The 27185-nt window shown below is 47.1% G+C and overlaps 1 protein-coding gene across 2 annotated transcripts in view; it reads right to left on the bottom strand.

Moving 5' to 3' along the window:
* The window catches only part of ZBTB16 (zinc finger and BTB domain containing 16), a 421469-nt gene that overhangs the window by 140183 nt on the left and 254101 nt on the right, over positions 1 to 27185 (bottom strand). For both annotated transcript variants that reach the window (XM_069614226.1, XM_069614227.1), the window contains exon 4: positions 9108 to 9194. In XM_069614226.1, coding sequence (XP_069470327.1) covers positions 9108 to 9194 — 87 coding nt within the window. The remainder of the gene's footprint in view (positions 1 to 9107; positions 9195 to 27185) is intronic.

Here is a 27185-nt window from a genome sequence, read left to right as displayed (position 1 = left end):
CATCAGTCACCTTAGGTTTCTCTCTAGACTTGAGAATGAGTTGATGTGCATAATAAAAGGTGTTGACATTCACTCCCAAATCTCTTCAGTCTTTCCCCGGCATCGCTAAGTCACATTGTGGCTTTAAACAGAAGGTCTGGTTATGCCTTTGCAAATCAAGAAATGACCAACCCAAGGCGTACTGTGATGTCGGCGGCCAAAGATTGTGCGCTCAAGGATTTCTTTCAGCAGTTTGTAAAAAGGACTTGGTGTCCAAATTTATTGAGAACATTGGCTTCTGTGTTGGCCGGACCTCTGGTCCTTGTGGTGACGTCACAGTCTGGCCTTCTCTAAAGCCAAACTGCAAAAGCAGCGCTCTTGTAAAACCACAGTATAATTGCACCCTCTCCCTACCAATAGGTGGAGGTAATAGTTTCAAATATTTCCTTATGGCTGACGTTAGATCATTCAAAATAGGATGTCGTCGTAGGGACGACAATGTGTGAAGTTGAATGCGATCGATGTAGATTCACACACATTCGGGAAAGCAAGAAAACTGAGGGCAACACATTGTTGGTCTCCACATGAATCACAATAACACAATCATTGCACTGACTGTCACAAAGTCATGAGGTTGTAATCAGTCGAGTGAGCAAAAAAGGGGTTGACAAGCAGATGTAAAGGCGTTGAGGGTAAGGCTACAGGATCTTGACATGTATCGCCAATTGGTGTTAGGTATTTGTGTCATAAGGAGAATTTGGACAAGAATCTCCATGCAGCACGTATGGTTGATTAGGCATTCACAACGAAGGGTGCCACCCAATACTCCTAGAGTACCAGCCAGAGATCCATTAACCAGCGTTGTAGGGAGAAATTGGGCAATAGAGAGGGACGGACATTCGTTCAATCATTTGTTATAACGCCTTTCACCACAATTATGGTCCCAACACACTTTTGGTTGAACGCCCTTGGAGGGACTGGAGTCCACAAATCTGGGAGGTGCTATTATGCGTGTGTGTATTTCAGCCATTAAAGTTATGCGAGGTTGACCAAGACCCTGCTAGTTCATCTAGGTCTAAATGGAGTGTGAATGGGCACAGCTGAGGTATACTATGGACAAAAGGGGGGGTGGGGATTGTGTTTAAGGAGATAGAGTTATGTTTGAAGCTACAGTTTGCATTTTTGTCATTAAGAGTAGCTTCATTCTTATGGCAGAGGTGATGTGCAATAGTGCATGTGTTATATGTGAGTGCAGGGTATACGGTGTGAGGCAGTGGCTTCCGCTAAATTGGGAAGGTGCAGTCTGCGAAGAAAAATAGCTTCGCTGTACAATGTCTACATCCTGGGTTCCACCTATGTACCTTGCGCGATTAGGCTAAATGCAAGATATGGCTAACACAAATGGGCTAAAATCAAGGTAAGCCTACCTTACACTGTTAGTCTAAATGCAAAATATGGCTAACTTGTACATTTAGGCTAAATACGAGATATGGTTGACGAACACAAATGGGCTCAAAGCAAGATGAGACTACCTTACACAATTAGGCCAACAGCGAGATATGGCTAACTAACACAAATGAACTATATTATAATAGTAATAAGAGTGGCGGGTTTTAATGGAGGACAGTAATGGCCATACCTTTCCCGCCCAAGCCACGCTTAGCTTATCAGTCACAGTAGGTTGTCTACCTCTGGCGTACCAGGTGACCACGGGAAAACATGGAGTGGAGCTGCGCAGCTGGGGAGCTGTCCTTTGCCTCTGGCTCTTAGCCGATGGCTGCCCGGGCAGAGTTGCCATGAGAGGATCACTGCACCAGCCAATCAAAGGCCAGTGGGCAGGATGGGAGGTGGGGCTGAGAGAAGCAGGAAGCTGGCAGGGAGGGGGAGAAGGGGAAAGGAGTGCAGAAAAGCACTAAAGAAAGTTAAAATAAAATAGGAGATCCGAGAGAGGAAAAAAACAGAGCAAGAAGGTGGAGCGAGAAGGTACAAAGGTGCGCACTGGAGGGCTGAACTTACCTATATACCGCGCAGGAGGCAAGTGGCTGGGGGCTACAGCAAGGGCACTAGACCCTTGCAGATGGTGGTGATGGCGAGCACAGACACTCACAAGACGAGATTAAACTTGCAGGGAAAAATAATTACCGTATTGAGCATTTACATATAACAGGATTATTATACAGAGTATGACATCTGTGTACAAATTATGGGAGGGTGGGGAAGACAGTAGTAGGGAGGCTTAACACTTGTTGCCAGACCGAGGCTCCTTAAAGAGCAGTCGAGTTTCTAGGGCAGATTTGAAGACTGACAAGGTCAGACTGGACTAGACTTTAGGGGCTAGGAAGTGCCAGGGAGTGGGGGTGCTGGGTCAAGGAATGAAGGCCACAGGTAGGACATGGAGATCAGGGAACAGATGCATAGCAGAGCTACAGACTGCAGGTTGTAAGATGATTGTAGCGAGAGATGGAGTTAGCCAGGTTGTGAGGTGGGTTGGACGTGGGGGCAAACGCCACTGGAGAGATTTGCAGACTGGAAAAAAACATTTAAAGTGGGAGCAAGTGAACATGGACAGCAACTGTGACAAATTACCTTCGGGGCACCAGTGGTCCTTAGATGAATATCGGTTTCTAAATCATCAATCAGCCCCACACCTCCAGTACACCAGAAGGGTTATGAAGAGTTTGGAAACACACAAATTATAAAACTCCTTGTCAAATTTCGGTAACGTGGATGGAACGGCAGGCTTTTCTCCGCAAGGCCGTGGATCATTGGTTAGTGGCCACAAAGCGAAAATACAATTATTACCCAATGATAAAAGGGACTGTCCAGTTAAGGTTGTATATAAATATCTACTTGATTATTACTAAAACAGACAGTTCTAGCACATTGCAAAATACAGCCCACCCTGTAAAGGAACACAGAGGACAGACAGTTTCATGAAAGGAAAGGGACGCACTCTGGATGCTGACAGGAGGGTAGTCGGTAAAACAATCAGTCCTAACTGTTCAATGTTATTTGATTTCAGCACCAAGGGAGCAAGGGGTCTTAAATATCACTAGGGCCCTTCGAGAGAAGGCCCAGGGGGACCAAACCAATGTACCTGGGGCTTCAGATGATTTTGATGCTCGACGTGTCGAGTCGGTTTCAATATGCTTTGCAGCTCCTGCGACAGAGTTCAAGATGGGAGACAGATGCAGGTAACAGGCGGCAAGTACTTCGGCAAGTGAGGCTGGATGGACGGCTGCAGGCTGGCCTACCGAGTGGCTTGGGGTCAAGAAGCATACTCTGTGCTGGTTGGCGGACCTGGAACGTTGGTCGAGGCATCTCAGACAGCTTGAGTGACTGCAGCTTTAGTGACTGCAGCTTGAAAACAGTCAGTGGTGAAGTCACTCGCTGTTCGAGGGCTCAACTGTCTCGAAAATGTCCTTGAAAGATGGACGATGGTTGAGGTTTGTTGTAGTACTCCTCCTAGCTTCTTAGGTGGGTTTGTGTCATCCTTTAAGGTGGACAGCCCAAAGCCGAGGAGAATGTCTGCAGGCAACATCCTTGTCATTTGTTCAGAGACGCTCTGGCACTTCCCACTTAGGAAGCTTGCTGGCAGAACCTAGCAAGGCATGCTGTATGGTGCTGGGTCAACTCCCACTCCTATGTCCCGCCCAATCCTCCCAAATGAAGCGTCAAACCATCCACAACAAAGTCGCAAGACTAATTTTCAATCTTAATCCTCATCATCGCACTTCACCTGCATGCTGCCAAGATCTCTGGATTCTCGTCACCTCCAGAATTAATTCCAAGGTTCTCTGCTGGACCCACAGAGCTTGCCACGATCGAGGATTAGATTACCTCTTGGAAAGCATCAAGATCTACCAGCCAACACGATACCTGTGAAGTTTATACTTTGCCCTCCTAAGCACAGACATCTTATCAAAACACCTCCGGGGTGCCTGGCAGTGTCCGGTCCAGGCTTCCACTCTCTGGAACTCACTTCCCACAAACTTTGCCACAGATGGAGATTGCAATCGCTTCAAACGAAGACTCTTCTTTTCTCGACGGTTCATGTTCTCTCCACCATCTGCCTTTCTTCTTTCCCCTCAGGCTCTGAAGTGGCAACTAGATTGAATGGGCATGCTACAAGCATCCAGAATTAAGTATACTTTTTGCATACTTCTCTATCAGGTAAACCATCAAGTTTCTGAAAACAAAGCTGCATAAAGCCTGGGTAGGCCTGCAAGCTTCACCAGAACCTGAAGATTTTTATGCTATTTGAAATGCGTGAAGTGCCCACATGAAATCAGGTGACTGCAACAACGGGCGGGGATACGCATTCACCACATGCTATTTTCAGCCAACCGAGGCCCTTCCCCAGGTGGCACCATCTTCGTTATTTCCAAATGTGGGGAGGCAACAGCGATATTCTCCTTGTTGCCTCTAACCTGCTGTGCCGGAGCTTTCTCCTCCGGTCCCGGCGCTCCTCCTGCTCCTGGATGCCGCCATAGAAATGGCAAAGGGACTTAGTCCCCTTTTCCCTATGGCGGTGGCCATCTTTTTCTATTTTTTTCCTTTGGGAGATTGGCGTCGCTTGCACAGCCAATCTGTAGAGGATAAAAAAAATAAACCATTTGCACCCCTGCAGCGAGGGCGAAAGGCATTATCATGCCAGAGATCCATGGTGGCACTGCTGAGCCACAATACACATTCTGCATGGTTTCAAATGTAGCTTCTCAATGGAATAATCCATGGGAGAAAACATAAAAACATAGCATATGCAATTCTTCCTGTAAATTGTGGCCAGTTGCTCCCTCTATATAATGCTGTGTGTGTAATCAGGGGAGCTATGTTCTTGCCTTTTTCTCCCATGTATGATTATTAATCTATAATTAACACATCACAATCATAATTGCCCTACCCGCTGTGCACTGGACAACATTACAGAGGACATAAACAAACCAGTTCATCAATGACCCCCTTCTTTGGGGTGCAATTGGTGGCCCCTGGATCCGCTGCCATCAACAAAGATCCAGGGGAAAACTTCAGGTGCCGTAACTGAGAAGAGCATGGCACAAACCCGAAAAGCCACCACATCGAGACTGCAGACTCTGGAGTGTGACCGGGACATACCGCCCTTGTCCCAAATGGTTAAAAGCCCTGGACATGACACTGCTCCATTCCTCTTGAATATGGAATAGGCCTTTGTAGGGACAGGCCGTAGAGGGAACGTGGATTCCAAATTCAAAATTGGCATATTTTTCGATTTAGATATGAATTTGCATCGACATACTGGATGGAAATCCAACAAGAAAAACCATGTATTCAATTAAAAAAGAATAATACATTATGAGAATTTCCACCCAACTATAATAGAATATCAGCTTAGCTGCTCTCTGACTGCTAGTGGAAGTTTACCGGTGGAAGTCTACCGTTGGAAGCCTACGGTGGCAGCCTACCGGTGGCAGCCTACCGGTGGAAGCCTACCGGTGGAAGCCTACCGGTGGAAGCCTACCGGTAGCAGCCTACTGGTGGAAGCCTACCGGAGGCAGCCTACTGGTGGAAGTCTACCAGTGGCAGCCTACTGGTGGAAGCCTACCGGTGGCAGCCTACTGGTGGAAGCCTACCGGTGTCAGCCTACTGGTGGAAGCCTACCGAAGGCAGCCTACTGGTGGAAGCCTACCGGAGGCAGCCTACTGGTGGTCTATCCTGCAGTTTTTGCCCCGAGTACATACATGCATACCCGATGGAAGAACAGACCTCTTAGAAACTCCCATTTAATGCACCCTCGACCGCCCTCCAACAGAACAACAGCAAACTTAACACATTTGCGAGGGAATTGTTTTTTTTGGGAACCTTTTGGCCAAAGTTCGAAAGCTTTTCCAGTGTGGAGTTCAACTTAACCATAACTTCAGAGTCGCTATTGCCGACAAACAGATCTGTTGGCTATTCATACTTTCTCATTAGCCAAACACTTTGCCTGCTGTGACAGGGACATGCAGCCTGTAAATAAATTCAAGGGTAAACACTGATGCGCGTGCACCCCAAGTTCCCCCAGCGGCTGCTTTCCTGCACTTATTAAATAAGGAACCTGAAGGCTACACACTGCGGTAGCGGGGCGTGATCAATGGCGCCCAAGTTAAGCAAGCGCTCTAATTGTGCAGAGACAGATGGATGGGCTAATGGCGAGATAATGACCCCTGCATTGGGCAGAGGAATGACACTGGCAATTCTGCCCGCTGTCCGGGGAGAAGGTTCATTAACATTCCTCCATCCTGGGAAACATCTACTTTCTATGCACGGCTCACTTTTTGAGCTCGTGCTTGGCCTATTAAGAGCAGAGGAAGCCGGTATGGAGTCCAAAACCTCCATTAGGAGGAAGATGTATTGGGGCAGGGTGTTGCTAGGTCTGGAAAAGATCCAGGGTTTACGTGAATGTCGGGACTGTCAGGACTCAGGGATAGCAAGCCTTTTGGATGTACCCCCTGAGCTTCTATCCAGAGCTACAACTTAAAGACCCGGGTCTGTAGTCGCCTCAGCCCCTACCCCCACCCCCGGCAACGCCTCTGCATTAGGGACAGTGCGGATGCGAGCTTTGGAGAGGGTGCAGATTCTGAGTTGGGAATATTCATAAGAATTGGTTCTTAAACCTGCATACACTGGACGGGAGCGGTCATTTCAATATTTCGTGAAAAGGAGTATGGTTGAGGAAGTGAACACAAAGGAAATCGTTTGGGTGCTCATTATGTAGCCCTCCAGACTATAACTCCCATGAGGCTTCACCACTGCGTGTTCTGGCTGGGGCTGATGGGAATTGAAGTCCAGAACATCTGGAGAGCTATGACGAGTCACAGCTGATGCCCACGAGCATCCCTGCATGATCTGTCGTTGCAGAAAGGTTGCTTAAGATTTGTTAGAGAGCCAGTTTAAAAGTTCACATTCAACAGCTCAGGCCCTTTTGGCTCACACAGACGCAGCATAGCATCGTGCTGGGTGGGGGATATTTGCCAAATACTCCAGTTTTAAGATTTTTACAGAATGTAAGATGTCAAATGGATTTAACATTTGTAGTGAGCTCTTTTCAGACAAAAGGGTGGTTCAATTGTAAACACAAATCATCTTCCAGTTTCCGTAGTGTAGTGGTTATCACGTTCGCCTCACAAAACATCTTCCAAAGATGGCTGGTGGAAACAAAATGTGAGGCCAAATGGAAAAGAGACAACGCGGAGTCCTGGTGGTGTGTGAAAGCATGAACAGCTCTGGAGTCGCATCTAGAGCCGGGAAAGTGGGGAGAGCCGGGGGTCATTTTCAAGTGTCAAAATCTCTCCATTCATGAATGAACTCACAAACTGTAACATACAAGGGGCTGTGCTCGGGTCAGGAGGCAGCATTTACACACGGCCAGGCGTGGTGGGCCTCATTTGAAGTGTGTCCATCTGGCAACTTCTTAGACCAACTTTCGAGTTATTCACTATTTAACAGGAGACAGGACATCTGGGCACAGAATACTCTTTGAGGCACTTTTATGGAGTAACCAAGGAGTGTTAAACGGACGTCATTTATAATGAACCGCAGTACATACCTTGACATGTTAGTACAACTCAATGTTCCATTTGATTTCACACAAACCACATCTAAAAAAAAAGTTTAAAAAATGAACTGTTTTTAAAAAAATCGTTTCCCCAAAAAACTGCAGGTGTGGAAACACCACAGCGAAAATGGGGCGCGCCGAAAATTACTGAGATTAAAACACGATAAGTGGTATATTTTGCTTTCAAATATGAACTTGGGTTTGGTGTCTAAGGGTCAGCGTTTCCGTTCCTAAACTCAAACATATTATCGTGTGTACATTCTGGAAGCGTGGATGGGTTAAGCCTACGATCAGTTGTGTGCTTAAAATGATACAACAACCCAGTAGTTCACTTTTTTTTGTAAGAACTGCAGTAAGTATGGCCTATGACACGGCACCCATGTCCAACTGACCCCCACATGTTAAGACACCCCATTCACAGCATACTTTTATTAACTGTTTATAAACGGAGTACTAAATAAACACATGACGTAAAGATTATTGCTTAATTAAAATAAAAGGTTTCACAGACACGTGACCAGTGCGTCATACATATCGACAGAGGTGCCATTCCTCTTCTGACTCGCTCAACTAAAATTAAAAAAGTAAATCATCTTTTTCCAACACAACATTCCATTATCTGGAGCCCATTATTAAAGCAGTAAGAGTAGCCCTGCTCTACAAACAGACCTGTCCACTGCTAGAGCCGACAATATGCTTTAAATAGAGGCCCCCTACACTCAGAATGCGTTGCCAATTCTGGCAAAGGTCCGCCAGCTTGTCTAAGCCGTTGGCGTCTTCCAGAGTTAGAGATTCAAGTCAATTGCCTTCGGATGGCCATTCTGGGGCGTGCAGTGTCACAGACTCCTTCACAACTTGCAAGAAGTGGGAAATGTTTGTTTACCAAGTACTTCTGAAACACAAATAAAAGCAGCAGATCGCAAAGAGCAACATTCTACGATGCTAAGGACATATCGGAGGGCACGCGAGACAACAACCGCCCCCAAACGCGAGACATCAACCGCCCCCATGATGGTGCGGAGTAAGTTCAACACGTCCAATGTCCAGGTTCTCAACGGACCTCGACAAATGCACCACATCATGTCAAACCCCTGCCCCGCAACACAACAGGTTCCTTCAAGTCAATAATTTAACACAAGTCAGAGCATTTTGGGGGCTCACTAAAACAGCAGGAGCATAAAACCCTGAGTGCGGTCAGACTGAGTGTTAATGTCAGGCAAATATTCTGCACACAGATCAAACCCATTATTAATAATAATAATAATAATAATAATAATAAATTGGTTATTTATAACGCGCTTAATACTCAGCGCACCCAGGGAATCTAACCGGTGTTGCTCCGCGACGTCTTGCATCCAAGGCAAGCACCTTGCCCCAGAGCTATTCCCCCGAGGCCATTGAGATGGTCCAAAACCAAACAGATAAAGCCAGGTCTGAATGTTGACCCTTATGTAAACAGTGGATAGCAAGATTCTGGAGAAGGCATAAAGACTAAGATGACTTGCAAACGTATGATTAGTATCCTGGATGAAGACATATCGGACAGAACTCTTACCAGTATGGGTCTGCCGGTGGGCCTCCAGAGCTTCCTCCTTGGAGAACTGTGACCCACACTGTATGCACACAAAAGACTTGTCACCCGCTGGAAGAGAAAGTAGATGGGTCATTACCAAGTGCCCTAAACACAAACCCAGTTACAACATTGCACATATTCATGGCACAGTATTATACATTGTTAAACCCTGCATTTTTAAATAGCTTTTCCTTTTCATGTAAGGTGGCAGTAGATGGTCTTGAACTTCTGGGACATCAATTAGGCCATTCAGAATGGGAGTTGGGATAGGTACAACATGGCACGCAACTGTTAAATGCATCCAGGACCACCAGCCAAGAGCATTCGACAGGTCTGACATGAAAGGGCTCTACACAAAGGCAATTTAAGCAATTGTACATCACACATTTAGGATAAATACACCTTCTAAAACTATAACGCTATGTGTTTTGTTTCTCTTCATAAAACATTTACTTCACTGTAACTTTAATTCAGCACAGTTGTCCTCCATAGATTCACGCACCTGCTTTAACAGGTGGTGAAAGTGAGAAAGTCATTAGAACACTATTTAAATAGTGAATTATTAAAGCAGACCCTCAATGTAGAAAAACGTTCTCCTGCACCTCTCCACCATGTAGTCAGACTGGCTATAAAACCCCAGCCCATGGAGCCATTTTGAATTTCCTGAGTGGATCCGACTAGCAATCGAGATAAACCCCATTAGGCACAAAGGGACATGGGTGATATGAGAGGGGAGCCAATTGAAGGCCCCAGAAGGCCATTAGGTTTTATTCTCTACATCCTCAGTAGATTTAACACGCTTGGATGAATAGACTACAAGGCAACAAACTCTACGTGAAGAGTTTAAGAGCTCTTCGGCCGAATAGACAATTTGCTCTTTATTCAAGGATCAATCAGTAGACCTTGGAGAAAGTTGGACTTGATCAGTGCCCGTCAGTGGGGAGATGCTCTTGTAAGAAAATGGATTGGTCTCCAGCATCAACATGCAACCCGTTCCAGAAGCCAGTTTCGTGCCACCTTAGAGTGTGTGTTGCTCCGACAGCTGACGAAAGGGGCAACGTCTGTCAGAACTCTTCAGTACTATGAACACTTTACCCAAATACTAAACGTGGCCCTCTGCGGTATGGAAAGAAGGCTGTCCTCCTGGACCCGATGGGTTTGGATAGAATTCTAGATCGGTAAGCCTTAAAACACTCCCTCAAATCATGATGAGCCAAACATGAATCATTAAAATGATGCCTCAAGTCACTTCAGTTCATTTTAGCCACTATACGGCTCACTCGGTGGAGATTTAACGAAGTCAAACAAATTCACCACCTGTTTGGCTTGAAATGATTCAAACCAAAGTCACCTTTTGGTTACGATAAAACATGAATCTACTTGACCTAAGATGCGAATATCAGATGAACTGAAATAAAGTCAACAAATTAACGAAAGAAATCCAACAGACATGAAATGAAACCATCAAAATGTAAACAGGTGAGATGTAGGCCTCACAAACCTTTTTTTGAACAACCCACTAAAAGCGGTGCTCAAATCTTACAACTCGTTTTAAGTTGGCAGTCTTTGAAAGATCACGCAATGGACCTTGGTCAACATAACATACATCACACATTTTGTGAGAGATCACAGGCAGGACTAATTATATATATATACATACATAAATGCATATATATATATATATACATACATACATACATACATATACATACATACATACATACATATACACATATATACACGAGAATGGGCATAATTGGCTGAATATAGGGATAGGAGCATCGAAATCCACGCAGAAACCGCCATAGACTATGAAGAAAACTGGTTTATGGAGCGGACCTTGTACAATAGCAATTCCTATATGGTCTTTGAATATTGATCCACATTTTGATCAGGGATTGTGCTTTTCATGCAATCTAGGGCATTTTCCCCATTTGATATCAAAGCACTTCCGTCTTTTAGAGGGTATGTGCTAATATATTAGGATGATTGGATCGCCACACGAAATGAGGACTTTGTAGGATGAAATAAGTTGCAAGTGTGTTCTTGAATTGGACCTGTGGCTCTGCATGGACTGGTGAGTGGGTCATTTGGTCAGATGTGCTGAATTCTATAAATAGAGGATGCCAGGACTCTTCAGCAGGATGACCTCATGTGCCACCGCGTTAAGCGACTGCTCACGAGCCACTCGCTGAACGTTGACAGCCTAGGGACGGCCAAGCGTCCCTTTTCATGATCATCAAGTGAACACAGTGTTCAGGTGTGCTCAAACAAGCACCAGCTGTGATGAACTACGAGTCACGGCCTTGTGGCGGCCTTATCTGCTCCTTGGTCAACACATGGCCATGTCTAAAGATAGGAACAAGAGGACGGCCAACCGGGTGCTTCTGCAACCTCGCTGGTCCCTGAAGGCAGCGGTGGACTGGGAACCAAAGTGGCCCCATAGTACACATTTTCAGCAAGCCCAACCCTTTGTCTATAGGGATATTTAGAAAGAACACACAAAAGAGGTCCAGGGTGCAGAGCCCCATCAGGAAATCTCCAGAGTTCCTTATTGGCCAGTCTACCCCAGCCTGGAGGGATTCCAAAAATTTGTAGATGTCAGGAATGGGCATATCACACTTTGGGGGCGGGACGTGTGAACATTTACAGAAACACAAACAGCAATGTTTGATCTTGGTCACTTCAGGCAAAGACAGAGGGGACTTCAGTCTCATTAACAATATCACGAGCATCCGAACCCTCATCAAGAATGAGAAACGGTTTCACAGTTCAACGAAGGAGCCTCCATCAACAGATCAGGACACACTGAGAAGAACGAGCTCTCAGTCCTTTAGAAGGGACCCCGAGACATTGGGTTCATTCAGTGATCGGCCAGTAGGGCTAAGTTTCCTGCACGCAAGGAGCAACATGAGGGATTCCTCTAGTAAGGAATTGAGCGGTATGTATGGGTTTCATACCTTGATACGCTATGACATGACATTTATAACGCGCCTATGCACCAGTGTTTGAAGGCGCGATGAGGCAAGGGCGGGGAAACCGATGGAAGACAGACAACGATCCTACTATCGGTTCCCCGTCCCTTGCCTCGTCGCGCCTTGAAACACTGGTGTATAGGTACTTTATGAATGTCATATCATATCAAGGTATGAAACCCTTGGCCGTCTTCGCAAAGTAGTCCAAGCTTTGACTAGCAAGGTATTTCTTGGTCCGTTTTTTTTGGGGGGGGGCACCAACAGATCTGTTTTTGTGGGGCTCATACATGCACTATCTGCAGTGGGACTCTAGTCTGGCTAGCCTTTGGCATAGGGCACATACTAGCAACAGGAGGTTGACATTTCGGTGCGGTCCCCCCCCCCACATGAGACTTGTGGGATAAGGTACTCACTTCTGGGTCACCTTTTCAATACAGAAAGACAATGTTTTGGAGCGGCTGAAAAAAAAGTCAAGGTAAGTTCGTTAGCGGCCCTTCGCATGAAGCACTGCACCGTCTCGCCAGGAATTCAAATAAAACAGAGCATGACGTAAAAAGGTACAAACTCTTAATAATAACCTTTTGGACACCTGTAAAGAAGCTAAAGACTCACCTTTTCAACTAAGTCCAGTGATCGAAGTGAGCGGGAACGGTCGGGAGCAGTGTGCCATTTTTCTTCTCTTTACCATTCCTCTCATTTTTAGGACCATATTCCCCATTCTATGTAGAGCATTTGTCCATTCATGTCCTTGCGCGCGTGTAAAGTTGTAATAGGAGCCTTAGTCACTTAGACTACTGCAATGTCCCAGCCGCAACACCTTGTCACATGTTGCACTATGCGCCACTCCCCTGCCGAGACCACAGTTCCACTACTTTTTTTGGTACACTTCTACCATTAAGTCTCCACTCTCTCTCCCTATGCGTCTATCCCACCTCCCCACCCCCCTCCTCCCCCATCTGACTGGAATCAGTGCCCTGATGCCCTTGGGCTTGGTGCGCTCCTATATATACTGAATAGACAAATAAATAGGGGCCAGGATTTGTACAATTTTACAGCATTAGCCACTCTGTTCCCTTACAAACAACATTCACCTTAACGTGCAATTTATTCTCGAGTAGGTCCCTCTTGGCTCGGGCTTGGCTGGCACAGAATTAACGTTTTGGAGCGTGGCCGGGGGTACAAGATGTGGATATGCCATGCAAATCTGCCTCCAAACCTCCTAGATTGCCGAAGAAAGCTCTCAAGCCCCTCATGCAGCCAACATTATAATGGCACACCAACTTAAAATGTGCCAAATCGCCCGTAGAAACAACCCAATAATCACAACATTTTAGGACAGGCGTGCAGGGCCGTGTTCAACCTAACAAAACTGACCTGTACCCAGGCTATGACAAAACATCCTCCCCACATGGCAACCACACCACCCTTTGTGTGTCTAGTTACCACTTTCCATCCTCTATGCTTTGTTCAATTTCCCTTTCCTCTAGCAGACAAAAGGTTGCGATAGACCGTGGCGGCAGGGTAAGCCACTCTACCGGCAAGCCTAGGTGCTCGAATAAATACTACGGTGGTGATTTGGCACAGTATAAAGCGCATTAACATAACAAGCAATACATATATATGAAACTCCCATACCAAGAATGTATAATGGGCGTCGCCCTCTCCGATTGACAGGCAGAATCAACGTATCCGCTGGCATAGATTCGAGGCTGAAACAAAACTACAAAACAAAATGGCAGCCACACCTCGCGCAAACTACAGCTCGGAGAAAAAGCGCTTTCCTCATCTGGTGTCCTTTCAAAACAAAAGTAGCATTTGCATTTTCAACATATCCAGTACGTTGGGCCCTTTAGTCCACACAAGCCAGATAGAACGCGATTAAAACCCGGACTACGGAACCGCAGACCAACTCCAGATACCTTCTGTCGACATCACGAGCAAATGGAATCTGGCTTCACCCCCGTCAGGTATCTTGTAGTAATTAAAAAAGGCTCCTTCACCTTTAAATTGTCTTACTAACTGCTGGCCAGCGGCAGGGATGTTTGGCAGCAATGAAATTAAAAGTGATAAATTTTCTCTCCGAGCTTTGATCGATTCGCGAGGTCTCATCTGTTAATCAATAGGACAGGCTGTCTGTTTGCTGTGCACACGATGTGCGCGCCTGCCCAACGCTGTGATGTCAAGCGCCCATTCAAAACAACTCAAGTGTGCAGAGGCCACATGGCCAGGCTCAAAAGGGATCCCGGTGACATCACTGGCCAGGCGAGGCGTGAGCGCCACTGAAGGGGGGCTGGGGGGCGAGGGCTAGGGGGGAGGTTGGGCTCTTTCACAGGCGCACAATGGACATCAGAAATGTACACAAAGTCATCTGCTCTACACCCAGCCATGGCTGTCACAAAGCCCCCTCCAAGGACATTTTCTCTTGGGGTCCAGGCTAATCCTTCAACAGGCCTGCTGGCCGCACTCCTTCCTCAGAAGACCTGCAGAAGCCCCCTCCCCCCCCCCCCCCCCCGGCTCGCATGTGCCAAACAATGGCGCCTCTTCGCTGAGCCCTGGTGGCAATCGGGCAACCCCCAAATCCTCATCCTGGCCCCTGGCTCGCATGTGCCAAACAATGGCGCCTCTTCGCTTAGCCTTAGTGGCAATCAGGAAACCCCCAAATCCTCATCCTGGCACCTCTCCCTTAAAATCGAAGCAGGTGACTTCTGAACCTTGGTTAGATAAAGCGGGTTTATTTAAAGACAGCATGGCCGACACCATCATTTGGACCCGCGCAGATGGCAGAGTGGTCTCTTGTTTGGGAGCGACCGAATCAGATACAACATAGACAAAGGATTCAAAAAGTGACACAAGTATATAAGACGACAGACCCTCCCCAATAGCATCCTTGCCCAAGAAAGTGGCACCCGAAAAAAGAACCACAGAATTGCAGGAGGAGAAGACATTTACTGGGGTGCGGGGTCTCTTTTGGACACCGTGTCAACGGATGCATTCAAATGACAATCTAGATCTGCACCACTTTGGGGCGACCCTACCCTCAACCTCCAGCTATGGGCACAAAAATTCTCAAGCGTCCAAGTGGCGCCCATAACATCCAATCAATGGCATTCTTAAAGAAAACACAGACCCCCCCACAGATGTTCATTTAGCACAGATGTGGCATGCCCACTTTGACAGCTGGCGGTGTGGGGTGGTATCCTGAGTGATGCCGAAGCCATGCCCAAGGGTGACAAAGCTCATAATCTAGTCTGCCAACACATGCTGTTGATCGGTACCAATCCGGGCCTCTATAGGGCATGCTCCAAGAATTCTCCCGGGGAACTCGGAACGCTGCCATTTGAATAGTATGTGCAAGAATTTAATGTGCGGCATTGGCTATTATAGTGCCCCCCTGGTCAAAGGGCCAGCAGAAGAGGGAACATGTATATTGCAGCAGGGGCTGGCATCTCCATTCATAGCAGTACACAGAGGCAAAGGTTATGGGCTGCTGGTTTAAGGTGCATTCATAGATCAGAGGGTGCGAAACAGCTGGGAGCCATTTAGCTCCTGCTGTCCAGTAAGAGAGCCTGGTTTGCTCAACACCCACAGCAACCAGGAGCTGCTTTTTCGCCCCTGGTACCAAAGATACCTTTTCGGACATTCCTTTTGTGTGTTTGACAATTTGCATAAATGAACATTTGGACACTACTGGAAGTATTCAATCATAATGATGTTTTGTTGATGTATACCGTGCGCTGCTGCCATTTGCATGCTCGCCGGGTGCTCCCGTGGCTCTGCAAGAAAAGTGGGTAGCCTTGGTTAGTGAGGCAGAGCGGAAAAGGATCGAGGTTGTGCTCATCTGTGGATGCGGGCAGAACCTGGAGAAACCGACACCTATGGACGTGAGCTTTCTAGGTGTACTTTTTGTGTGTGCACTGGGCTTGTGCCTGGAAGGGTGGCATCCAGTGTCCGAGTTGTTTGCTGTCTGCAGGTATTGGGGTTTGTAGCATGATTAGAGAGGGTGGGTTGTTTCACTAATCCTCTGGGTGTGTGTAGTATGTGTGAGGGTGTGGAGAAAAGAAGGGGTTGCATAGTTGGCTTCTGGTGATCTCTTGGTGTGGAGTAGTTTCATTGTCGGTTCTTCATTCTGTATTGTCCAGTGTTTCTTTTGGTCCAGGTGTATGGTTTGTAGAGGCGTGTCTCTATCCTGGCTACTATATAACGACCAAAATGTCTTAGTTTGCCTCTCACATGGAAGAGGGATTTATGGCGTGCCCTGTACGAGCGCTCCTTGTTGCCAGAGGTAGCTCCTGCTTACACAGGAGCGTGTTTAGCCCGGTATCATCAAATCTTTATTCCGATCCATGCAAATATAACACTTAATAGATGTAAATTGTTGCAAATGGAGGTTCAGCCAATTTGTCCACCTGAAAGCCCAACAGTAGCCTCTTGGCAGGATCCGGTAGGGCCACACCCACGTGGCATGGTTCTCCATGAGCCATGGACAGCCAATCCATTCTCCCCTTGGAGGAACAGGCCATCTACCATCAGCAGCGTTCGCTTTGCCAGGACATTCAGTTCCTCTGCGTCGGCAGGAATGTGGAGTTTGCATGGCCAACTTTCCCTCTCCAAGAAACAGATTCCCTCTGTTGTACAGAAAACATTCACAGACTTGCATCCGTGGCCTGCCAAATCCTGTGCCGGAATTCCAGGCCATTGAGTCACGCAATCGGCCAAGTCATTCTTTCTGTGGGCCTCAAAGTGTGTCCGTAGAACAATCTGGCCATCGCTAGAGGGCGAAGTGATCGACTATCTGAAACCAGGTCAGTGCGGCTGGTCAAATCCGCCATCTTCCTCCGAAGAGGGCCATTCATTTAGCTTCACTCGATAGTGGCCTTTTCAGACATCAATGGCAGGTCTAGAACACAGGCTGTTGCTGCATCCAAGAGAAACACCGGGTGTAATGTGATGCAGGATAGGAGACTGCAGATCAGGGCCGACACTGTTGCACATGCAGCTTAAGCTAGCGCCGTCATGGGTGGACCATGGTGCCTTGTGGGTATTAGCCTACTTGATAGAAACACATTTCACCTTTTACTGCTGAACGATTTTTTTGATAATTTTCATGGTCAAAATTCAGTCAAATTTAGTTAAATATATAGATAGGGTGGGGTAAGGGAATGGGGGGGGGGCGTTGCGTGAGGAGCCCCCCACCCCCGCTACATTTTATACCAAAATGCGACCGAAAGAAATTTGGTCAAAAGTGAAAATGTCAAATATTTGCGACCAAGTAGGCCTAAACCACCTTATGAGGTTAGTTTAATGGAGAGTGAATATTTGCGACCAAGAAGTACTCACATGTTTAAAAGTGCCACCCAGAAGTTAGGGTCTCCCCAAACCCATAATACCCTTAATTCCAGACCACCTTCTGTTCGAATAGTCCTCTACACAGAAGAGCTTGAAACCCCCACTAGCCAGTCCCAAAACTCCCGAGAGAAACCCCAAGCTCATCGACATTCTGCTCTGTGAGCAAGATGCAAGTCCATTGCAGGCTGTTACTGTGACCGAGCCGTGCGGTAGAGAAAAGCTCCAGCGAAGTATTCCACGAGACTTGTGTTCCCATGCTAGGATGTTGCCAATGCTCCGTTTATGGCAGTATTTCTACTTGTGAGTGAAAGAATGTTGACACTTTAATTTACTAGATTGATTTCTACTTACAAGTGAACCAAAATTGCAGTTGGCTTTCTTTTCACACGCGGTAAAATGGACACACTTGTGCAGGTTTACCAAGGCGAAAATGAGAACTTATTACAACATGGCAGTCGGGCCATTCAACGTTTTGGGCCAGTCCCTGAACTGCAAAATACATTCAGGTTAGCCAATGAAGGGTAACCGATCAAAGCTGCTCACCAATCCCAGAACAGAAATGGCAGGGACTCCGTTCAGGCGTTTGGAACGATGGCCTTTAAAAACCCCAAGGCTCAATCTGACAGTGTGGGGATTTAGAAAAGGTGCAGGAAATGTATGGAGCAGGCTAGCGAGCACACAGAACACAAAGGAGGTTGCAAGGAGAAAGAAGCTTGGAGAGGACATATTGAGAAACTACAGAAAATGAAGGAGGTTGTTGAAGACGAAGTAGTCATTTGGAAAAATGATTAGGTTGTGACAGTGAGGACGATGTTAAGGAGGAGCCATGAGAGAGTCCATTGGAGGAAGGAGAACAAGAGGAGGCTAAAAAAGGATCAGTTTGGAGACAAATCAGCAGGTGCAGGAGTGTTTAAGGAGAAGATCAAAGAATCCGATGAGCTGGCAGGTGTTTGGAGGCGAGTGACCCAGACACGTAAATAATGTCACCAATTCTGTAAGATTTGGCTTGAGTTTGGAGAGGAGGCTGGAGAGTCGAGCGGGAGAAGAACCTAGAAGGAGAAGCCTGGACATCATGTAGGGGTAGGAGGAGAATGTCGGACAATGGAGGAGGTAGGTGATGCACGCCAAGAGGATGCAGTACAGGATGCTAGCAAGGCCACAGATGATAAGATCATGAAGGTACAAAAGGATGCAGTACAGGAGGCTAGCAAGGCCACAGATAATATGATCATGAAGGTACAACAGGATGCTAGCAAGGCCACAGATAATATGATCATGAAGGTACAACAGGATGCAGTACTGGATGCTAGCAAGGCCACAGATAAGACCATGAAGGTACAACAGGATGCTAGCAAGGCCACAGATAATAAGATCATGAAGGTACAACAGGATGCTAGCAAGGCCACAGATAATATGATCATGAAGGTACAACAGGATGCTAGCAAGGCCACAGATAATAAGATCATGAAGGTACAACAGGATGCTAGCAAGGCCACAGATAATATGATCATGAAGGTACAACAGGATGCTAGCAAGGCCACAGATAATAAGATCATGAAGGTACAACAGGATGCTAGCAAGGCCACAGATGAAAAGATCATGAAGGTACAACAGGATGCTAGCAAGGCCACAGATGAAAAGATAATGAAGGTACAACCGGATGCTAGCAAGGCCACAGATAAAAAGATCATGATGGCACAACAGGATGCTAGCAAGGCCACAGATAATAAGATCATGAAGGTACAAGAGTATGCGGTACAGGATGCTAGCAAGGCCACAGATAATAAGATCATGAAGGTACAACAGGATGCTAGCAAGGCCACAGATAATATGATCATGAAGGTACAACAGGATGCTAGCAAGGCCACAGATAATAAGATCATGAAGGTACAACAGGATGCTAGCAAGGCCACAGATGAAAAGATCATGAAGGTACAACAGGATGCTAGCAAGGCCACAGATGAAAAGATAATGAAGGTACAACCGGATGCTAGCAAGGCCACAGATAAAAAGATCATGATGGCACAACAGGATGCTAGCAAGGCCACAGATAATAAGATCATGAAGGTACAAGAGTATGCGGTACAGGATGCTAGCAAGGCCACAGATAATAAGATCATGAAGGTACAAGAGTATGCGGTACATGATGCTAGCAAGGCCACAGATAATAAGGTCATGAAGGTCCAAGAGGATGTGGTACAGGATGCTAGAAAGGTCACAGATAAGAAGATCATGAAGCTACAAGAGGGTGTGGTACAGGATGCTAGCAAGGCCACAGATAAGATCATGAAGGTACAAGAGTATGCGGTACATGATGCTAGCAAGGCCACAGATAATAAGGTCATGAAGGTCCAAGAGGATGTGGTACAGGATGCTAGAAAGGTCACAGATAAGAAGATCATGAAGCTACAAGAGGGTGTGGTACAGGATGCTAGCAAGGCCACAGATAATAAGATCATGAAGGTACAAGATGGTGCAGTACAGGATGCTATCAAGGCCACAGATAATAGGATCATTAAGGTACAAGAGGGTGTGGTTGACAAAGCAGGAGTTAGAGGTTGGTGAACGAACCAGAGTGAATCATAACTGAGGAAATAGTATGTGAGGATCAGTGAGGCAAAGGAGGATACTGATAAAGATCCTAGGAGGTAGGGGATCAGCAGGTCTGGTGAACTCAACCTATAGAGAGAAGTGTAGTGCCTCCACTGTGGCTCTACTAAGCACTAGGAGATGGGCTGTTCTAAAAAAATCCCAGACATCCGAGGAAGAGGGACCCCTCGTAATCTCTGGAGAATTCAACCCCAGCTGGCTCAAGCTCTCACTCAACCAAAAGCAGCGGCAATTCCCAGACCAAGAGATATTGACGAGATGCTGGGAGCCGTACCTCAAACTGGTGAACCCCAGATCAAGTGAGATGGGACCTGACTGAGGAACAGACAAGAGAAAGAAAAGTGGCCCAGCAGGGGCGGTCTATGGCTGAAGGGTAAGAATACCACAGGCTGGTAAAACCGTAAGCATGTGGGGAAGAAATACTGGTGGTCAGAGTGTATTGCAAGCGCAAGAGGGAGGCCCCAAACTGGAGGCTGAAACTATCTATGCTCTGCATGCACTCTAAACAAGGGGGTGCAGAGAGATACTTGCTGGTAGGATTTGGGACCAAAAGTGAGCTAGGCATGAACATTACCAATAAATACACTGGGCGGTGTACCCCAGAGATCGCGAGTCAATAGAAAACGAAATGCAATATTCTGAAAGCGGGGAGGTTGAGACATTTATTTCAGGAACCATGAGGAAGACCAGTATTCCCATAGTTTGAGTCCCAAGACATGCTGAATTACCAAATCCTGTCAGTGCAGCATGTGCGAGAGTAGAGAGCCGTCACTTTGCCTAGGGTGGTAAAAAACGATGCAGCGGCCCATGACCCACTTATGCCACAGAGAGGTACTCTAGTGGGGGGGGGGGCTTATTGACTCAGATGGGTTGCGCTGCTGTGGGCACATCAGACAGAACTTCAACATTCCAGCGCAACCACTGCGCATTCACAAATGTGTATCAGTGGATTAGGATGGACGATATGGACCAAAAGTCATATCTCGAAATTCTTGGGCTGAACGGCGATATACGATATAGCTCTCAATTTTGTTTATGCGAGTTAAATGCTCAGTTGTAAGTCGCCAACTACATGTGATATGCCGACAGAACTAATACTGAACAGTAAATGCAAATCACAACTATAACATTGTTAGTTAACTTCATCCTCAAATTGCAATTGATACAGAAGGACATTGTCTGAAGAATAATGGTAATACTAACACAAAAATGTAAGTAGGCTACACATCTCCAGTGCTTTAAGGGGGCTGGGCCCCGTCAGTCTCCAAAGAGTGGGGCTGAACCACAACATTGGCAGGACACATTATCCGGCCGCAGCCACAGCCTCGACAGGAGTTGCGGCCGCCATTAAGTGCCAGCCAGCCACAGCAACTCTATGGCTGGCTGGCACTTCTGTCAGTCACTGTAAATTCCTCTGGTGACCCCTGACGCGAGGGGTCACCAGAAGTTACTGTCCTTTTGTTTCCTCTCCTCAGGTCACCGAGGTGTCTTTTACCCTCGGCGGACCTGGTGCTATATTTCGAGGTTCATAAAAGATGGCTTGAAAAAACACAATTCAAGCCATCTTTTATAAAGCTTTGCCGACGGACGACGTCTCAGGCTTTCCCCGTCGGCAAAGCTTTATTAAAGATGGCTTGAATTGTGTACTTTAAGGACTTGAAAAGTACGTAAACCGTAAGGTATGCACACACATATATATAAATGTTATATATTTGTGTGCCCACCTTACTATGGTTTGTGTACATTTCAAGCCATCTTGAAGTACTCAAACCATAGTAAGTTACGCCAACAAGCATTTGTAATATATTTCTATGTTTATGAAAGATGGCTTGCATAGTACACAAACCATAGTAAGGTATGCATACAAATATATAAATACGTACATGCATTTATGTATTTGTTTGCGTAAGTTACTATGGTTTGCGTACTTTTCTAGGCCACGCCCATCCCGCAAACCATGCCCCAAATGAGGGCACCCCCTGGATTTCTTACCCCACTTAAAGCCCGGCACATCACTCTATGCACTGAAGTAGGCATTGAGTGACATCTTGTCATATTGAATAGTCGTCATCTTAATGTAATGGGGGGCATATATAAGTATATACAGGCAGACACACATATCTAGACGCTAAGGATAGTCTAACCCTATATCGCTTTTTAAAACATATTTATATATCCATTTGTTTGTCTCCAAAACCCGAACTATCGCCCAACCTGATCAGAGGTAATAAAAAACATCTTTTAGAGACAGCACTTCTTCAGGGACCAGAAAGATGGTTTTAACAAGACCTTCAACAAACATTACCCATCATTGTTACTTGCATGAATGTCCATGAAATACACCCACACTGTAAATTAAAAGTCACTGAGCAGCTCTGCTTCGCCTCAAGCTCAAGAGCCGAGGCCATATGTTATTTTTTTTTTTTAAAGGCTCCCAAGCCCGAGATAAAATAATATCCGAACGCACACTTCCAGGTTCTGAAATTCCAAATAACACCTGGAAATTACATGTGTGCGTCAATTTCACAAAATGCCCCCGGAGCAGCAATGACTTAGCTGAACCTGCTTGGAGCACAGTTTCCATGATCGGACCCAAAGGGGGCGCGGGGAAGGCCCGTGTGGCGGGACGGGCTTTGGGGATGAGGGGGCAATCGGTCGTGTAACACGGAAGAGCGTCGAAGCACGGTGGCTCTTGAGGTGGAGCGTGGAGATTGCCTTTGGTTAGGGGTAGAGGGAGAGGACGGGCCCCGGGATGGCCCTCAGGGGCCATGCAGTGACACCACACGGGTGTCTTGGCAGGCTTGGACCTCAGGGGTGGGCTTGGGAGCAGGGGTGGACTAGGAACCAAAAGAGGCCGTGGAAATAATTTTCCAAGTGGCCCCGTATTACACATTTTCAGCAAGCACATCCATTCTCCTATGAGAACATTTGGAAATAAAACACAAAAGAGGCCCAGGGTGCAGAGGCCTACCTGCAGAGTTCCCTATAGGCCAGTCCAGCCCTGCTTGGGAGGTGACGGTCCTCAGGCAAGGCACAGGGATGGGCCTTGCGAGAGGTACTGGGATGGCCTAAGAGGAGGCTGGAATACACCAGAGAATTATACCACAAGCGGATGGTTCAGATGTCATAACCAGATGTTTATATAAGATTACTCTGAACGTATATTCACGTTAGTTTTCTCTTCATAACCTCCCGGAAGTCGCTATCGCCAAAGATACAGAACACTGCGTACAGGGCTAAGAGTTTGATAGGGCTCCAAGTGCGCCCGAGTCGCAGCCAGTGTCGTAACACGTACTGCACATTCCGGCTCCGCTGGTTGCAAGCTTTGCTGGGAGAGGTCAGCTCAGGACACTGTGCGCGAGGCAGAACACGAGAAACAGGCCATCCAAGCGCTGGCCACCTGCCAGGACCCAACACTGCGGCGAGCGGGTACGTGGCGAGGGCTACCGAGGAAGCAGAGGGGCCAACTTTAGCGCTTCCTGCCCCCTCACCCCCCTCCCCCCACCCCCCCCCCAGCCGCCACCACCACCACATCACCCAGGCAGCAATGCTCCACACTGAAGCAACACTAGCAAGGAACGAAATGGCTTGAGCTGCCAAAGAGGCCGTCAGCGATGCTGAGCGGTAGGAGGAACTTTGAGGAAGGCACTCAACGTCCACCAGTTCCGTCAAAAAGGGAGAGCTGAGCCCAGGTTCGCACCTGGCAAACATGAAGCAGCCCCCCCCTCAGACAGGCTTGGACTCTGGAGATTTCCCAGTAGGCCTGTGCACCCCAGTGACTCTTGTGGCATTTCCAAATGTTCCCTTAGGAAAAAGGTTGGGCTGGCTGAAAATATGTACTATGGGGCCACTTTTGGTTCCCAGTCCACCTTTGCCCTTAGCCCCTCCCCCCCACGCACCACTCGAGAAAGGACAACTGCTTCACCCGCTACTTGATCCAGGTCCCAAGCAGGGTCCCAAGGCATAAGCCAAAGGTCTTGCCTTTATACCCAGTCTTAACAAGCTAAGCTGGACTGCGGGATAGCTGGGCCTTCCAACCGGTATGTGGTTGGCTGCTTTCAATTGTGCATTATAATGTTGGGGAGAAAATGTGGAGCTAAAACGCCGCACCACGGGTGGACCCAAATACGGGTAAGTCCCGCCAGACTAATGCAAGAATCTTTTACCAAGATGAGCGAGAGCCATTCCCCAGGGCTGCAGGGCATTACTGTCACATTTGCCTCACCATTGGCGCGCGGGCAACTAGCATGGGCAGGAAAGCGCTCGGGTACGAGTCTCATGCACAAGGGATGTGACCTACCCGTTCCAGTTGGACTGCCCCATTTGCGATGAGCAAGGCTGATTTCCATGTTCTCTTTCCACTTTCTGTAATGACCTGGCAAGCGAAGGATGGTCTGGAGGGTTGCCCTGAGCGTTGCCGGAGGTTAAGATTAATTAAAACCTACCAGCCATCACCTCTCGTTTTGCATGAGACTCCCCCCAAAGATGAAATTTACATTCTAAAAGGGCTGCCATAGACAAAACAAGCACTGGCAATGCCAACAGTTTGGGATTTTGTATAGGCATGGGGAAGGCACTTGCCAGGCACAGCTGTGGTGGTATTAACTGGCCATTGACGGTAGGAGATGCACAGCATTGCAAGTACTTGGGCATCTAATAGCAGTACCTGACAAATGCCTAATACAGAAGCCCAAACTTTTGACTTTGCAAATGATTGTTTTCAATAGGACTTCAGTGAAGGACACGTCAAGTGTTTAAAAATTGAGTGGCTGAAGGCAGACCTGGTTAAGACATTGTTATTACATCAGTTGCATGTTACTGCTTCAATTAAGTCATTAAATCTGAGAAGACTGCTTTGAAAAAGCACTGCCAGACACTGAGTGCAAAGTTATATGCTAAGGTCTGATTAAAGAGAGCTCAAAGAGTTCCCATAACGTGGTGTCTTGGGCAGCGAGAGGTAGGAACTTAGTAGGAATGGCCATAGGGATTAGCATGGCCATAGGCACTCAATGGGCGGGTAAATAACCAAACCCCTTCAAGCTTTGTGCCCCTCCTCATTTACCATTTCTTCCGACCTGTTCTCTAATGCAATAGTTTCAGCTTATAGATGGCAACGCCACCTAATACCCCAAACTAAAAAGGAAGTTCAGAAAAGAGACTCTTTTCGAAGACCAGAGTGATTAACTGAATAACAATGGCGACAGCAAGCATGATGGTGAGGGCGGAGGGCGCTTGAAACATTTGGGAAACAAAAACAGGTGGAAGGAGTCGGGGGGCGGCAGGACAGGGAGCCGACCTTTAGCAACATACGCAGGCTGGTCAGCTGTGGGAGTGCCTGAAACGCTGCAGGCTTGCTCTGCAGTCACAGCCTGCGATACAGGCATTCCCATTGGCTGAGGATCACGCAGTTGTGCTAATGTTCTTTTAGGCCACTCTATTCATCAAGCCATCCTGCAAGAAGGTAGGGAAGGAAACCTCTGGGGCCTTTCCTGCTCCGATACTTTGGTAATTGATGGGCAAGACCATCTAAAGGCTTTTCAGCATTGCTGCTGGTTGGGTTTGAATGAACCGCATAGGTTTGCATAAGTAGTTGGCAGTCACTGCCCCCTGTTCCTGTGGTAGTGACACCTTCTATGAACCAATGAATTCATTTCTGCATCCAGGATTCAAACAAGTTTAATGGCAACTGTCACAAATCAACTTATGGGGCACTAGTGGTCCAGGGATGAACATTGGTTTCTAAAAAATCAATCAGCCCCACACCTCTATTACACCAGAAGGAATCTGAACAGATTGGAAACAAGTCGATTATAAACCTTGTCCAACGGCAGGCTTATCTCTGCGAGGTTGTGGATCGTTGGTTAGTTGCAACACAGTGAAAATACAATTATTACCCAATGATAAAAGGGAGTGTCCAGTCCAGGTTGTATACACATATCTACTTAATTATCATCACAACAGTTTTAGCAGACTACAAAATACAACACACCCCGTAAAGGAATGCAGTGGACAGACAGTCAAGAAGGAAAGGGGATGTTATCTGGATAATGACAGGGGGGTAGCAGTAAAGTAATTAATCTCAATAGTTCAAGGATACTTGGTTTCAGCACAGTGTGAGCAATGGGTCATAAAATGTCTCTAGGGGCCTTCGGAGAAGGACCAGTGGTACAGAACCAGAATGTACCTTGTGCTTATAGAAGTTCTTGGTGTTCGACATGTTTGAGTCGGTTTCAGGGTGCTTTGCAGCTTCTGCGACAGAGTTCAAGACGGGAGACCGCTGCGGGTAACAGGTGGCAGGTAGTTTGGCGAGCGTGGCTGGACAGACTACTGCAGGCTGGACTACATGGCCTCTCAGGGTCATGAATTGTTGTCTCTGTGCTGGTTAATGGGTCTGAAGCGCTGGTTGAGGCATCTCGGATGGCGTGAGCGACTGTAGCGTGACAACAGTCAGCGGTGTAGTCGGTTGGAGCTCGAGGGGATTGACTGCCTCGAAAATGTCCATATGGTGGATGCTGGTTGATGCTAGTTGGTGAACTCCTCCTAGCTTCTTCACTGGGCTTGTGTCGTCCTTTAAGGTGGACGGCCCAAGGCTGAGGAGAGGGTTGCAGTTAACAGCCTTGGCCTTGGTTTGGTTCAGAGACTGTGGAACTTTCCACCTAGGAAGCTTGCTTGCAGAGCCTAGAGGAGCATGCAATGTGCTGGCTGGGTACCGATTCTGGAGCTGCTAGAGTGTCCTCTGGATTCGGTATCCCCCTCTGTTCCCTGGGAGATGTTTAGCGGAGGGATCTTGCTTCCCCTCATGGAAATCCTGGCCTTCCTTCACTAACGGAAGCTGTAAGGCAGAGCGTACCTTCAGCCAGAGTCCAAATAAGTTATTCTGGTTATTCCTTGCAAAGTCTTCAGATGATCTGCCCAAAAGAGGGGCTCAGCCCTCTTTTAAAGCGAAATGGCCCACAGTGATTGGTGTAGGCTAAGTCTACCTTAATGACAGGGCTCAAGTCGAGGGTACACATGGGTGGACGGAGTCCCCCCACTGTGTTGAGAGGGAGGACGTCGTCTCGCCAGGTATTTTAAAAAGGTGTGTGTAAAATAAATCCTCCCTGTTTCTTTTGTGTGTTGATTTTCTGAA

Source organism: Ambystoma mexicanum, chromosome 9, assembly GCF_040938575.1.
Source record: "Ambystoma mexicanum isolate Mex_15411 chromosome 9, UKY_AmexF1_1, whole genome shotgun sequence".
NCBI lineage: Eukaryota > Metazoa > Chordata > Amphibia > Caudata > Ambystomatidae > Ambystoma > Ambystoma mexicanum.
Note: the sequence above shows the minus strand (reverse complement) of the source record. Positions and strands in the feature narration are given on the sequence as shown.